The 14,252-nt window shown below is 52.0% G+C and overlaps 1 protein-coding gene across 1 annotated transcript in view; it reads left to right on the plus strand.

Moving 5' to 3' along the window:
- The window catches only part of HYDIN (HYDIN axonemal central pair apparatus protein), a 104,423-nt gene that overhangs the window by 48,381 nt on the left and 41,790 nt on the right, over positions 1–14,252 (plus strand). The window contains exons 11-17 of the mRNA XM_086621241.1: positions 2,833–2,951; positions 4,472–4,695; positions 7,510–7,577; positions 9,598–9,833; positions 10,665–10,765; positions 11,976–12,123; positions 12,627–12,779. Of these exons, the coding sequence (XP_086477367.1) occupies positions 2,833–2,951; positions 4,472–4,695; positions 7,510–7,577; positions 9,598–9,833; positions 10,665–10,765; positions 11,976–12,123; positions 12,627–12,779 (1,049 nt within the window). The remainder of the gene's footprint in view (positions 1–2,832; positions 2,952–4,471; positions 4,696–7,509; positions 7,578–9,597; positions 9,834–10,664; positions 10,766–11,975; positions 12,124–12,626; positions 12,780–14,252) is intronic.

The raw sequence follows: 14,252 nt of genomic DNA on the forward strand, positions 1-14,252 counted from the left end.
CAGTTTTTAAACACCTCCAGGGATGGGGACTCCTCCACCTCCCTGGGCAGCCTATTCCAATACCTCACAACCCTCTCTGGAAAGAAATTCTTCCTGATATCCAACCTAAATTTTCCCTGGCGCAACTTGAGGCCATTCCCTCTCATCCTGTCATTCATAGCATTGGAGAAGAGACCGACCCCCATCTCCCTGCACCTTCCTTTCAGGTGATTGCAGAGAGCGATAAGGTCCCCCCTGAGCCTCCTCTTCTCCAGACTGACCAGTCCCAGCTCCCTCAGCTGCTCCTCATAGGACAGGTTCTCTAAACCCTTCACTAGTTTCGTTGCCCTTCTCTGAACCTGCTCCAGCACCTCAACGTCCTTCTTGAAGTGAGGGGCCCCAAACTGGACGCAGTACTCCAGGTGTGGCCTCCCCAGTGCTGAGTACAGGGGGACAATCGCTTCCCTGCTCCTGCTGGCCACACTGTTTCTGACACATGCCGGGATCCCGTGGGCTTTCTTGGCTGCTTGGGCACACTGCTGGCTCCTGTTCCATCGGTGCAGCCTGACGCCCAGGTGGCCGCGTGATTCCACGGCGCTTCTGTTTGCGCAGCCGCGTCGGGCACGGCGGGTGCAGCTCTCAGCGAGGCAGCAGGGCTCTGCCGAGTGGGCGCCATTCCGCACTGACCGGGGTCAGCAGCGCCTCAGCGCCCTTCTCCCGCCCTGTCTGCCCGCCGCGCTCCCTGGGCGCGTTATAGGGTGCTATAGGGGCGAGCGGGACCCCCTTTGCTCCGGCGACTCTCTCTCCTGCGAGAGCTGCTGGCTGCTGCGGGGGGTCTCTTGCCTCTCTTGGCATCTCCCGACTTTTCGAGAGTAGCCTGTGTGCGCCGAGATGTGCCGCTCCGCGGCGGGTCGGGCCGGCCCCGGCGCAGCTCCTTGGGCGCCCAGCTGAATTCAGACCATCTTTGCCCTCCGGAGGCGATGGCTTTGCTGTGCTGGCACAGGGCAGGGAGCGCCTGCAGCGAGCTGCATGGTCCGGGTACCTCGTCCTTCCTCGGCGTCAGCGTGGTGCTGCTTACGGTGCTTTCCAAGAGCAGCTCCCTGTCAGGCTGCCATCCCTGCCCAGAGAGGTGGTGGATGCTCCATCCCTGGAGACGTTCAAGGCCAGGTTGGACGAGGCCCTGAGCAACCTGATCTAGTTGGAGATATCCCTGTTCCTTGCAGGGGAGTTGGACTAGATGGCCTCTGAAGGTCCCTTCCAGCCCTAACCATTCTATGATCCAGGGAATGTGACGGTTTTCCCCATCTGAGAAGAGGTGCCAGGCCTGTGGTCCTCCAGCAGCCAGGCTCCTGTTCCGGAGCTGCTTTGTTGCTTTCCGCACCGCTCCGAGCTGACGGATACCAATGTCACGGAGCAGCTTTTTATTTGTACAGTAATTGCGCCGGGTTTACTTGGCAAATGCCACCTGCGGGAATTACACGGGGCTCGTGTTAACAAACTGCCTTCCTGCCCACCAGCTGTGGTTGTTAGAGCTGTGCAAGGAAAGGATTGATTTAAAAAGTTGCTCCCGAGGGATTCCTCGCTCAGCTCTGCACTCCTGGCTCTGGGATTATTCCCCTGGTGATGGGGCCGTCCATCGCTTTGCTGCAGGGATCTCCAGGGGTTGTGCCGGGAGAGCTTTTTCATTGCAGAAAAATAGGAAAACTACTTGTGTGCAACCCTTGAGCTGGGCTGGGAGTTACAGGAGATGGAGCTGGGCAAATGATCTGTGTTTAGAAAGAGGAACCTGCTCTTGAAAGACCCTGGTGGGTCCTGGGGAGAGCTTAGCTCTTCCACTGGTTCCTTGGAAGAAGACCTCAAGGAGGTCATTTAAACGATGCACCTCATCCCTTACAAAATATTATCATCTCTTACAATGTTATCAGGATGGAAACTGTCCCAGAGTCAAGGTCCCTGGGTGCAAGAAGAGTTTAAAGAAGAAAGCAATGATCTTTAACTAGGGAGACAATTTTCCTTCCTGGTTCCTTCAAGAAGCATGACTGTGTTCCTTGTGCGTTTGCGTGTCTCTTGCTGGTCCCTTTGGAGCAGGATGTGCCAATGAGGTGCTTGTCCCCTTGCTGGGAATATTTGGGAGCTCGGAACAGCCTTTAGACTGGAAGGTCCTGCAGTATGTCATCTTCACAGCCTTACAGAAGGAAATTCACATCTTTAAAGTTCAGCTAATAACTGCTCAGCGTGCATCAGATAGGGTGTCTGAGCTCTGGGATCGTGGTGGGTGCTTCTCCTCTCTGGAGATGATGAAGCCCTGTGTTCTTTAGGCCCTGCTGTGGGAGGGGAGCCCTGGAGCCCTCGGGTGTGGAGCTGTGCGTTGGGCACGGGCGGTGGCTGCGATGCTCTGAGCTGCCCTCGGATGTGCGTGTCGCCGTTGGCGAGGAGCTTCGTCTTGCGTGGGCTCGTGCTGCCAGCTCTGGTGCTGTTGTCTCCGATGGCAGCAGTATAGATGGCAGGTCTTTATCTTCAGCTCTGTTTCGTGAGCTTTGTGCCTTCACTGAACGCGTTTCGAAGCTTATCGAAGTGCACGGGAAGAAATTCAGAGATCGTGTGTTCAACTCAGCATCACTTTTTCAGGGTACAAACTGATGGCTAAATTAGAAACCAGCCAAGGGAGTGGTTAAAAATTAGAAACCAGCCCAAGGGCATAGCTCCAGAGGGAAGAGAAGGGTCTTCTATCTTCTCCTGGAGCATCTAGAGCTGGTCTCATCCAGCCTGGAGTCAGGGAGTAGCATTGAGTCAGCCTAGAAAAATCATGGACGATAGAGAATTCTTGTACTGAAAATGGAAATCTCTCCCCAGGCCGTGAGACCAGGCTGCCCCTGCGCATCAAAGCGGAAGGCGTAGGACCCCGGCTCCGCTTCAACTTGGAGCAGCTGGACATCGGGGAGGTTTTTGTCGGAGCAGTCTACAGCTATGAGGTGAGCAGAAGGGGTTCGTGAGGGTTGGGCTGGGTCCCAGTGGCTCCTGGGGCAGCAGTGAAGCCTCGTGGACCATTTGGGATTTCTGGCCAAAAAAAGCCATGCTCATGTGAGCAGGGCACGTTTGACAATAATAGTCAAATCTGGGGGGGTTTCACAGAATCTGGATACTTTTGATGGGATCTGAAAGGTGCCTGTGTTGCTCAGGAAGCCCTAAACCTGCTTTGTGGCAACCTCCTTCAGAGAGAGCTGGGAGGCTTCATGCAGAAAAACCCACTTGATGCACCACAGCAGCACTGGGGCAAAAAGATAAATATTGAGAGGCTTTTGTGTCAGCCTTGGATGTGAAGCACCTGTGTGCTCCGACTGTCAGAAAGCAGCTGGAACAAATTTCCTGCGTTTGAACTCAAGTCCATTGCCAACAGCTGCCAGTTGAGCTCCCAGCCTCCTGGCTCAGAGCTGTCCCTTGCAAAGAAATCGGGAGTCTCCTGCCGACCGTCTCGTGCCGGTCAGACTCGGTGCAAAACATTTCTGGAAATGAAGCAAAGGAACTTTCTACATATTTGCTTCCCCCCAACAGTGTCAAGTCATCTGCAAAAAAATAAGATAGAGCAACCGCAAGAGGTAGAAAATGAGGCCGTACATCATGCCAGGCACTTGCAAAAGCTTCACTGTGCCAGGGAAGGACACACGAAGGTGTTTTCCTACCAAAATGTTGTGCGCTCTGTGCGTTTTTGATGCTGATGTTTTATTGATTCTCTCTGTATCAATTTATTATTTTCGTGACTTGAGAGAACGTGAAGATGATGATGATACTGGTAGCGCCGTACTGAGCAGCGAGGCTGGAGGTGAAGCTCAGCTCAGCGCAGGGTCCCTGAGTGCAATTTGTAACGAAGGTGTAAAACCCGTGGGAGGAGAGAGTAGTGGGCAGGTGACCACTGCAGAGTTTGAATAAGTGAATATTTTCAACAGCAGCCGCAAAAATTAAAAAATAAGGGGCGTCTCGCTGCTTCTGGCCCAATTTTTCTGCCAGGTTTTGCAAGGACAAAAATTAGGGAAAAGAAATTCAAAGCAGATAGATAATTCCATGGAAATGGCAGGATTTCGCCCCGCAGCAATCAGAAGCTTTACAGCTTTGCCTTGGGTGGGTTTGGTGGCTGGCAGGGCGCTGGCACTCAGGGGCAGATGTGGGCATTGCTCGAGTGACGCGAAAAGAGCCGAATCTCAACAAACACATGGTGTGTCCCAAACATGGGGACAGGTGTGAATCAACTGGGTGCTGCTGAGCACGCAGACTGGTGGAATAACCCCAGAGTGACTCTGTTTCTATGGAGTTTTGCGTGAAAAAACCCAAAGGCAGAACTTGCCCTGTTGTATTTTCTTTGACCTTTGCCAAGCAGCAGCACACAACATCTTCTTGCCTTTTGCAGATGTTGATTGTTTAATTAGAAAATATATCAGCCTTCTGTAAGGAAGGAAGATTCCTTATGTATTTTCTTTTTGTTTTCTTGCTGCCACAGGTCATCCTGTTCAACAAAGGAGCCATCGATGCTGCCTTCAGCTTGGTCCCTCCAACTACAGCTCTGGGCTCCTGCTTCACCTTTCAGCCCGAGAAGGGCATGATTTTGCCAGACGGGCTTCAGGCCATCCAGATCATCTTCAGTTCCACAATCCTGGGGAAGTTCACGGAAGAATTCAGGTTCAGTGTGGATGGATGCCCTGAGCCTGTGACCTTGACCATCAGGTGAGGAGGGTTATAGGGGCTCGGTGGGCACATCCGTCCCCATCTCTGGGTAATCATCTCCCACCAACCTCATTTTATGGTGAAGCAGAATTCCAAAAGGTGTTGTCTCAGGTCGTAGTGTGGGGTTGCTGGGATCAGAGCTGAGACTGAGCCAAGGCTTTTTAACCTTGACCCCAGTTTGAACCCTGCAATTGCAGCAGCAAATGAAGTGTAATGAGCTGCAAGTGACGGTGCCTGCTGTGCTCTCAATACCCAGTTTAAGTCCCAAAGCCTTGGGTCCTTCTGGGAAACAGCTTTGCCTTCATGGTTGAGCTGGGTGGCTCTGTGACTTTCCAGGACGCTGTTTGCACAGAATTTGGCAGCAGCAGGTTCCTTCTGTGGCCCTTTGATAGCCCTGTGTGAAGACCCCAAGGCTTTAAGTGACAATGCTGGAGAAAAGTTTGCCTGGAGGCTGCACAGGAAAGGTGTGGAGATGCCTGCTGCCTGGTCTGGGTACCCAGGAGCTGGAGTGACTCCTTTCTGCAGGTAGCTTAGTCCCCTTGGGCCACAGCAGAAGTGTGATGGTACCAGCTTTGGGCAGTAGATGGTCTGGGACATCCCACCTGAACACTGGCAAGGCCAACAGGGCTTTGGAGATGGTTGAGGGGTGGGCCAGCCTTGGAGCTCTGCAGCAAGTACTGGCACAAGGAGTTGGGCACCATCCCACAGGCTGGTGTCATTGCAGGGGATAATCCTCACCAAGTGAAGGGGAGAAGGGCGGAAAGAAAGGAAAAGCTGATGGGACAAGAGGCGAAGCTCTCTTCAGGAGCACGCAGCACGTGAACTTGTCCCAGTTAGTCTTAGCTGTGGGCTGGTGGGACAACGTTGTGTAGGCAAGAGAGCTGCTGCTGGGTGCTCTGGAGCTTTGAGACTGGCTGTGCCTCCTCAGCCCAGTTACAGATCAGGGCAGTAAAGAAATGGAGGGAATCTGCAGTCGATTTTACCAGTAAAATAAGGGAAATGGATAAAAAAGAACCACGAGGTTCTTGCTTTGCAAGAAGAGAGCGGCGAGTAGGTCTGTTGGCTTCGGTAGAGAAAGAATTCCATTGGCTTTGTGTTTGGGGGGAAAGCGCTGCTTGTTCTGGAGATGGAGAGAGGATTTTTCACGATCAAATAATTTCTTCTCCTCTGTCCCTCCCCCAAAATCGGTCACGGGATGTTGTTGCATAAGCAGCTTTCTCCTTGAGCAAGGGCAGGTTTTGCTTGTAAAGATGCGCTTGGTGTAGGTAAAATACAGGTTTTTTTCTTGGATGGTGCCCACACAGCCTCTCTCCTGAGGAAGGAGGGAGCTGGCAGCGGGATAGTGCTGGGCAAGGACCCTCCTCTCCCTCACCGATGCTGCTGTGAACCACAGTTGTTGCCAAAACCGCTGCCGTTCGCCCCGTTCTCTTGCAAGCTGTGCTGTGGTCAGTGGTGGCGCGCAGAGCTCTGGGCTGGCTCCTTGCCCAAGTCCTTTCCCCGCTCGCCTGGCAGGGCTCATCCTTAGCACTTTGCCAGTGTCATCCCCAGTCGTGGTTGGTTTGGAGGTGGTTTTCCATCATCTCCTGGCCAGTCCTGTGGCGGAGAGCGTGTCTGCTCCCTGTGCTCCATGCAAAGCTGTTAGGGCTTGGGAGGTTAGGTCCGATTATGTGAGGTCCTTGGAGAGGGAACTTCAGCAGCACAGGGATTTGCTGCCTGACTTATTCTCAGGAACTGATTAAGCTCCAAGAATTGAGACTTAGCATTGGATCGAAATTCCCAAAAGTCAGTTTTTCTGAGTGCTTTTTGACTGTGCAGTCAGGAGATGCCCAAAGTGTAGGTGATTATTCTTTGCTTGGGAGCCAACCTTACAAGGTCCTGAATCCTTGTTTCTTTGGTGTTTAGAAAGGGATGCTGGAAATGGGACACCACGGATGAACACAGGTCCCTTCTCCGGGATGCTGGGGTCCGTTCATGTGCGGTGGCAGTCCTGGGAATAAAACTAGAAGGGCACCATCCATCCACTGTGGTCCTTGATTTTTAACTAAGAGGCAGAGCTGGCGTTGATTAGCATCAACCTTGAAATACATTAATGGATGTTGTGCAGCTCCAAGGGCTGATTTCAGTGGATGTTGGTGAGGTTTGGAGCCTAACTGCTGAATTGAAGGGTCGATGAGAAGGTGTGGTGGCTTCAGGACACCCATATTGGGTTTAAGATGCAAATTGCTCGTACTGGTTCACGGGTGACAAGCTGGTACTTTCCTCCAAAATTCAGCTGTCCACGATGTAGAACTGTTGCTGCTCTTGTTGGGGTCAACGGGTGTCTGGACATTCCCCTGGCTTCACGCCTCAAAATGCTGCATGTCTAATGGTTGGGTGAATCAAGAGCTGCTGAGGAAAAGATGTTCATGTGCTTTATGGAAACATCAGTTCCAGCTAATACCCAAGCAGGGAACCTGCAGCTGAAAGGCTTATTACAATGTGGACACCTCTGTGTCCGTCCCAGTACAGATGGGGAAACTAAGGCACGGAGCCATCGGTTTGTTCAAGGTCCTTCGTGGGGCCAGCAGCAACTTGAGGACGTACCCTGCCTGACACGGTGTCCTCAGCCACACCAGCAGCTGTGAGCTGCCCACCACTTTGCTGTGGCCGCCTCCTGTCCACGCAGACGCCGTGCTGAGCACAAGGGTGATGAGTTGATGGGAAACCCAGCGTGGTTCTGAGACTGGCTTTTGCCCAACTGAGCAGGGATGAAGGCCGAAGCTTTGCACTTCTCTACCCAAGCCAATGCCTCCTCTGCCTGTCTCTTCCTCACAGGGGCTGCGTCATTGGACCAAGCTTTTGTTTCAGCGTACCTGCCCTCCACTTCGGCGACGTCTCCTTTGGTGAGTGCCCTGGGCTGGGACCGCACCGAGAGGTCTGTGCCTTACCAAAACGGAGCGCTTCAGCAGAAGAGCAGCTGTCACCAGTGTTCCTCCTTGGTGCCCTTCGGGCTGCCAGAACCAGGGCCGCTGGCTGCGTAGGCAGCATTGTGCCATCGTGAGGTCAAATGGGAACGAAGGAGTAGAAAGTCCATATTTGATGGTGTCCCTCCTAGTCTGTTCAGCCCCAACCTCCTGATCCTTGGCAGAAAAATGCCTGTGAAAATCCTTGTCCCAGGAGGGCCCAGGGGATGGGGCTGCAGGAGAAGGGAGTTGAAGCCACATACTGGCTGTAGCTACTCTGGGTAGATGTTCCTGATGCAAGGCAAGGGTGCTGGGTACCCAGCTGACCTTCAGTGTGAGATGATAATTAGTGCTGTGAGGGCACCTCGTTATCACAGACGAGATGTGATATGCCCAGGCAGCAGCTCTGCATGGGGCACTGATGTCCTCAGACCTGGGGCTCCTGCTCCCTCCCTGCGCTGCTGCTGACACAGCCCATGGCCGAGTATCCAGAGCGTCTCCATTGAGATGCAGATTCTGGTTCTCCAGCTCAGTCTCACAAAAGGCTTTTTACTGAGATGATCTAAAGTTGAAATGGGAAATCAATTGTGGATTGATTGAAGGGCCATTATCATTCTGGGCCCAGGATGCCTCTGTGTTTTCATGCTCTTCTTCGGGGACTTAAGAAAACTCATTACCTTGCCTGAGCTGCTTCCTCCCCTCCCTCCATCTCTGCTCTGCTGCTTCTTTGTTTCCTTCTGAATAACTAAACCAATGAGAAACACACCAGGCAGAAACGTGGTTACATGGTAGGAGATTCATCCACCTTCATCTGGTTTCATTAATAAGAGCTTTCCAGCTGAAGGCAGCTGTTGTGCTTTGGCTTTTTAACTGTGCTGCTGCCTGGTGGCTGCGTCTGGCGACTTTGGTCTTGGTTGGCATCGTGAAGTCAGTGTTTGTCCTTTTGGGGCAGCTCCTACCTCCCTGCTGGAGTAATTGCTGGAGGTGGGTGATGGTCCTTCTTGATGGGTATGGAGGAACTGTCTGCTGGAGATGGGCAATGGTCCCTCTTGATGAGTATGGCGAAACTGTCTGCTGTGCCTGCAGTTAGTTTCCCCCCTGCCCCCATATCTACTCAAGTAACGCGTGGTAAGCAGGCCATGGGACACGTCTCCTTCTCTTAGAGCTGGCCAGCCAAGCTAGATGTCCACTCCAGGTTGTGGGCTGATGTCTCATCTCTGCAGAACATCCCTGCCGGGTGTGGTTGCATCACTGTTTTTCTGTTATGGAAAGCAGTGTTAAAGCTAAAGCGATGTAAACCTTTGTGGGCCGTGATCAATGGCCGTGTGCGGCGTGGGTGTGATGTCCCCGTTTGTCAGGTAGGCTGAGACACAAGCTTGCCTCCTGTGAAGCGGGCTGCAAATTGTCACAAGCTCAGTCTGGTTGCCCCAAAACAGGAGATGCCTTAAGGATCCTGCCTAGAGAAACTGCATTAGTCCTTTGCGTCATGGTGTAGTTCCCAATTCCATCCATCCTTTCTTTTGCTGTAGCTTCTCCTCAATTTCATCCATCCTTTCTTTTGCTGTAGCTTCTCCTCAATGACGATATGCTGCTTTTAGATATTCAAAACTGTGGAAGTGTTCACGGAGTTTACAGAATTTTACGGATTGAATTTTCAGAATAAATGGTCTGTCTGGATGCGCACTCATAAGTGAGAAATAATTGGTGCTGGTTTGGGGCAGGTGAGAGTGCTCCTCAGAAAAAATTGTGGTGTCCAGCATCACAAAGAGTGGGCATTGCCAAGGAAGCAGCTTCAGTGATCAGCATCAAAGGGAACTGAAGTGACGACTAATTCCTGGCTTAGCTGTGAACTAAGGCTGAAAGAGCTCAACTCCAAGCGCGGTTTTACCATTACAGGATCCTCACACCAGGAATCATGGGACAAGTGGTGCATCAATTCCTATTTGTATTTTTTTCCTAGGCTTTCCTCGCACCTTGTCGTGCCGCCTCTTCAACACCTCCATGGTGCCCGTGGTGTTCAACCTGCGCGTTCCTGGGGACGGCTCGGGAGCGCCCAGCGTGACCAGTTCTTCTTGGATGTTGGACCACACTCAACTATGCAGGAGAAAGGGAACTAAAAGCAGGGCCAGGCCAACTGAATTTACCATAAAGCCTTGCAGAGGAACCATCCGCTCCCAGGGATTTCAGGATATCCAGGTACGGGAAGAGTCCGGCCATAGGTGCTTCAGGAAGTGGACTGAAGCTTCACTGAGGTACAAAGGGGCTTTAGTTCTGGTAGCATAACACCAGTAACATATATGTACTGGTGTTGGACCTTTGGCTTGGTCACTCTGGGACATTTCTGCAGCCCTGTTTTGTTTCCGGAACCGTAAGCTGAAGGTCTCGTACCGTACAGTCAAGTGCAGAAGCCGTTCATGTGGTTTTGAGCGTTGCTCAGAGCGATTTCTTTGATTAAAAGTGGGCAGAGGAAGGCTGAGGACAAAAGGTGGCTGTTTAGAAGAGAGATGTCGTTGTATAAAGCAGTTTGCTTTTCTTCTCAGTCCCATTTCTCATCTCCCGTTGAGCAGAAGGAGCTGTATTCACTGTGCTCATCTCCAGTGGGGACTGGAAAAACCCAACTCTGGTAGCTGTGAACTGCACAGCACCTGCTGGATCACGTTTTGCCCTCAGCTTCCCATTGTAAAGCTGGACTCATTCCATTGAAGTCAACAGATTTCCTCTGGATTTGTGCTCTTGTAGTCGAGATTAAAAATTAGTCCCTTAATTTTAATACAGCGGTGAGTAGAGCATTGGTGTAATTGTGCTTTGATTTAGCTGACGTGGGCCCCGATGACTGCACGGTGTATCTAACACAGCGGAGGTTCTCAGAAGACTTTTGTTACTCCCGTGTGCTCCGTACACGGAGCAGCAGAAGAATTAGGGCAAAATACCCCCTTTCCTTACTGTGGAACGAGAGCCAGGGGACAGCACACAGGGACGATGGCTTTTGGGAGTGATGAAGTGTTTGATGCTCTTCTCTTCCACCAGGTCACCCTGTGTTCCAACACCCTGAAGCGGTACAACCTGGCGCTGGTGCTGGACGTGGACGGCGTCGGTGAGGAGGTGTCGTCGCTGCGCCTCACTGCCAGGTACCAGCGCTGCCTCGAGCGGGGTTTGCTGGCTCCATCTGCACGTGAGAAGCGTTGTGTGACGAGCTGTTTGTGCCCAGCTAGAGATGAGCAGAGCAGGGCTTTGAAAGCAGCCCGTGTTGAGAAGCACCTGTGCTCGACGGGCGGCCATGGCCCTCAGCCTTTTTCTGAAGGCAGCAGCAATTACATCCATTATTGGCCTGGTTCTTCATGCCTGAGGTGTAACGAATTTCCCAAGGGCCATCTCTGCTCCTTCCTGCAAGTGGTGGCCTCGTGCTGGGTTGCGACCAAAGGGCAGCGTTCGTTTTGGGACACAGTGAGCAGGGCAGCCAGTTCGTTAATGAAGGCACGTGCAGATGGGGAAGGGGTTTATGGCAGGACTGGTGGGGGAAAAATAAAGGCAAGATCTTATGAAGGGGAAAACAGTGCTTGATGTGGCAGATGAGCTCAGGTTTCTCTGCTTCCCTCGGGTTGTTTTGAGCATTAACGTCCTCAGACTGAAGCCAGAAGTTGTTCTTGCTGCAGCCAGGGTTCAGCCCTGCTGTGCTGCAGCGGGTGTCAGCGTAAATCCAAGAGGGATGTGGTTTCCCTCTGCCAGGCAGAGTCATCCAGTCAGTTCCTGGGCTGCAATTCTGTAAAATAAGTGCAAATGGGAACAAAGCGTATGGACCCGTGGTAGGTGAAGGAGCAATGGGGAAAGGGCGATCACCTGCTGCGTGAGGCACGCGGCGGCTTGTGCCCTCCGTTGCTGGGGCACGTGGCTGGGTTTTCAGGCAGAGCAACAGGAGTGGGGGAGAGGAGGGAGTCATTTTTACTGAGACCCTGGAGTCTTGTGTTCCCTGAGCCTTGGTGAGCACTGGTCCTTGGTGGGAAGGCTCCTTCAGAGCTCACGCCTTGCTGGGGCTGTTGGGAGGATCCTCCTGGGGCAAAGGTGCCCATCAGACAGCTCTGGGACAGGGCATGGTGCTGTGTCCGGGCACTTGGCAGCGTCTGCAACGCTGAGACTCAGGGTCTGCCCCTCCTTTGCAAGAAGTTGTTGAACAGAAGCGAATAAAAAGAAGTTAAAGGCGATATATCGCTGTAGGGATGTTAAATGTCTGTTTGACAGTGACAGATGTGTTATGCTTCATTTCACGCTCTCTAGGCTTTGAACAAATTCTGCGTTCTCGTGGTATCTCTAATTCCCTTTTGGTCATCCCTCTCTTTCCAGATGCATCGTTCCTCAGCTGCGAGTGCTCAGCCCGGTTCTGGCGTTCGGACGGTGCTGCCTGAAATTCCCGTACCAGCAGATGCTGACCCTTCTGAACGACAGCAGTGTGCCAGGCTGCTACAGGCTTCTTCCACAGGTTTGCTGTCACGTCTGCCTCCTGCTTCAAATGCTATCGAGGGGGTTATTAGAAAAAAAAAAAAAAAATAAAAAAGGTCTTCAGGTAGGTTCCTGAGTTTATATTCCTATGTGAATATGAACTTTAGGAAGCAGTTCAGTAGGAACCTACCTGAATGTGAACTTTAGGAAGCAGTGCACGCTCTCTTTAGGAAGCAGTGCACACTCTTTAGGAAGCAGTTTATATTCCAGCCTTTGGGTTGCTGTCACGCAGGAGAGCTTAGAGGGTTGCAAAAAGCTGCTGCAGGGGGGCCGGCAGCACAGGAGTGGGCATTTGTGGATGCAGCAGCTTTTGTACCCCCTGAGGATGCTAAATCCACACTAGTCTTGCGTCTGGTTTTGTGCCTTTCTGCTGTCTCCTAGGGATCTTTTAAAATGTAGGAATTGGTATCGTGGTAGATGTCAAGGAGTTGAAAGTTTCCTCAAAGGTCACTCTGAAGTTGTGTTTGATTCTGTCCCTTATAGGAACAGCAGGAGGGTGCTGCTGTGTGTTACTCCAGCCCCATGGAGTGCGGGATCATCCAGCCTCACAGCTCGGTGGAGGTCCCGGTAACCCTGGAAGTGCAGACGATGGGCGAGCAGGACATCGTCGCTCATGTCGTGGTGTTTGGGAGCGAAGCATCTCCACTGGTGAGTCCGTGGGGCTGTGGGCCTTCATGCAACTCGTCTTGGTGGGGTGGAAAGTGTACAGGCAAGGTTGCTAATCCCAGGGATTCTTCCTGGGAAAACAAGAACTTGTCATCTATGGCTGGGGTGGACAAGGAAGGAAGGGATTCATGTCCCAAGTGGCAGCTAATGCCTGGAGAAGAGGAAGGACGGTGTCCTCTTCGGTATAACCTGAGAGTCTGACACGACATTTAGTTACGGATACGTGAGATGGGATAACCAGCCCAGCCTGGAACCCAGCACAATCCCTGGGTCTCGTGCTCTGCTGTGGGATTAGATGAACAGCAACTGCTGCTTCGTTAGGTGTTTTGTTCAGGAGCACGCAGGGACCTCCCTGACTCCTGCTGCAGCAAACGCTGGGTAAGAAGCCACGCTGCAGTCGTGTTTTAGGCAAAGTTGGATTTAAGATTTTTCTGGAAGTCAGACCCATCATGTTTGAGAAATATCCATTGAATCTCTTTGCCAAAAGCCCTAGCTGATAACACGTGAGTCTCCACACCGCTTGCATCTGGAGCACAGAGGCTTTTTTTCTAGCAAGCTTGGACATGGAAGAGGCAAAGTATTCCTGGCATGAAGCCTCCTGAAAGATATTGTTGGCATTGAGGCATCCACAATAGCAGCAACGACAACAAAATGTAGGCAAGAGAGCGTTGTATGTGCTGTCCTGGCTTCGTCGAGCTGAAATCTAGAGCAAATCTAGTTAATGAAACTTTAATTTAAAATGATAATAACTTTTGAAGCAAGTGTTTTAAAATGTCTTGTCTCTCTGAGCACGAGAGAGGCTGTCAGAGGATTGCTGGGAACCCCAAGCTTTCCGTAGCAGAACGGAAGGCTGACGTTTTGAGAGTAGTCTGAGGGGTTTAAACTTTCATTAAGAGGAATGGAAATGATGCTGCTAATTCCTCTGCATTTCTTGGCGTTTTCTATAGGTCTGCCCTATAGTTTGAGTGCAGTATCAGTAGCTCCCTGGTAGCTGACTCATGCAGAGCTTTCTGGGCTGGCAGAACAGCTAGCTGTCTTGTTACACATCCTGCACTGGTGGCAAGTCCTACCTGTGTGGCTCATATGATGCAAATCTGACCTCGAGTGTCGCTGTGATATATTCTTATAAAGCAAAATACGAGCTGGCTCCTGTCTTGGGTTATGCCATCTGGCATTGATACCAGGTCTGTACACTGTTCTAGGGGAGACGTGGCACAGATCTTTCATCTGGGTTGCATAGAGCCCCTCCATGGGTCTGTTCCCTGGGATTTGTTTGCAGGTGACGACATGCCAGCTTCAGTTTGGTGTGTCTAATCTGCATTAAGGAGCTGCTGAAACCCAGCCCGGGGGTCACTGGTGGCACGGCAGGCTGATGTGCCACAGGCAGGGGATTTGGCAGCTGGCTGCTGTCAAAGTGGTCACTCCAACCATGACTGTCTGCCAGGGACAGAGGCT

Source organism: Tauraco erythrolophus, chromosome 15 (genome assembly GCF_009769465.1).
Source record: "Tauraco erythrolophus isolate bTauEry1 chromosome 15, bTauEry1.pri, whole genome shotgun sequence".
NCBI lineage: Eukaryota > Metazoa > Chordata > Aves > Musophagiformes > Musophagidae > Tauraco > Tauraco erythrolophus.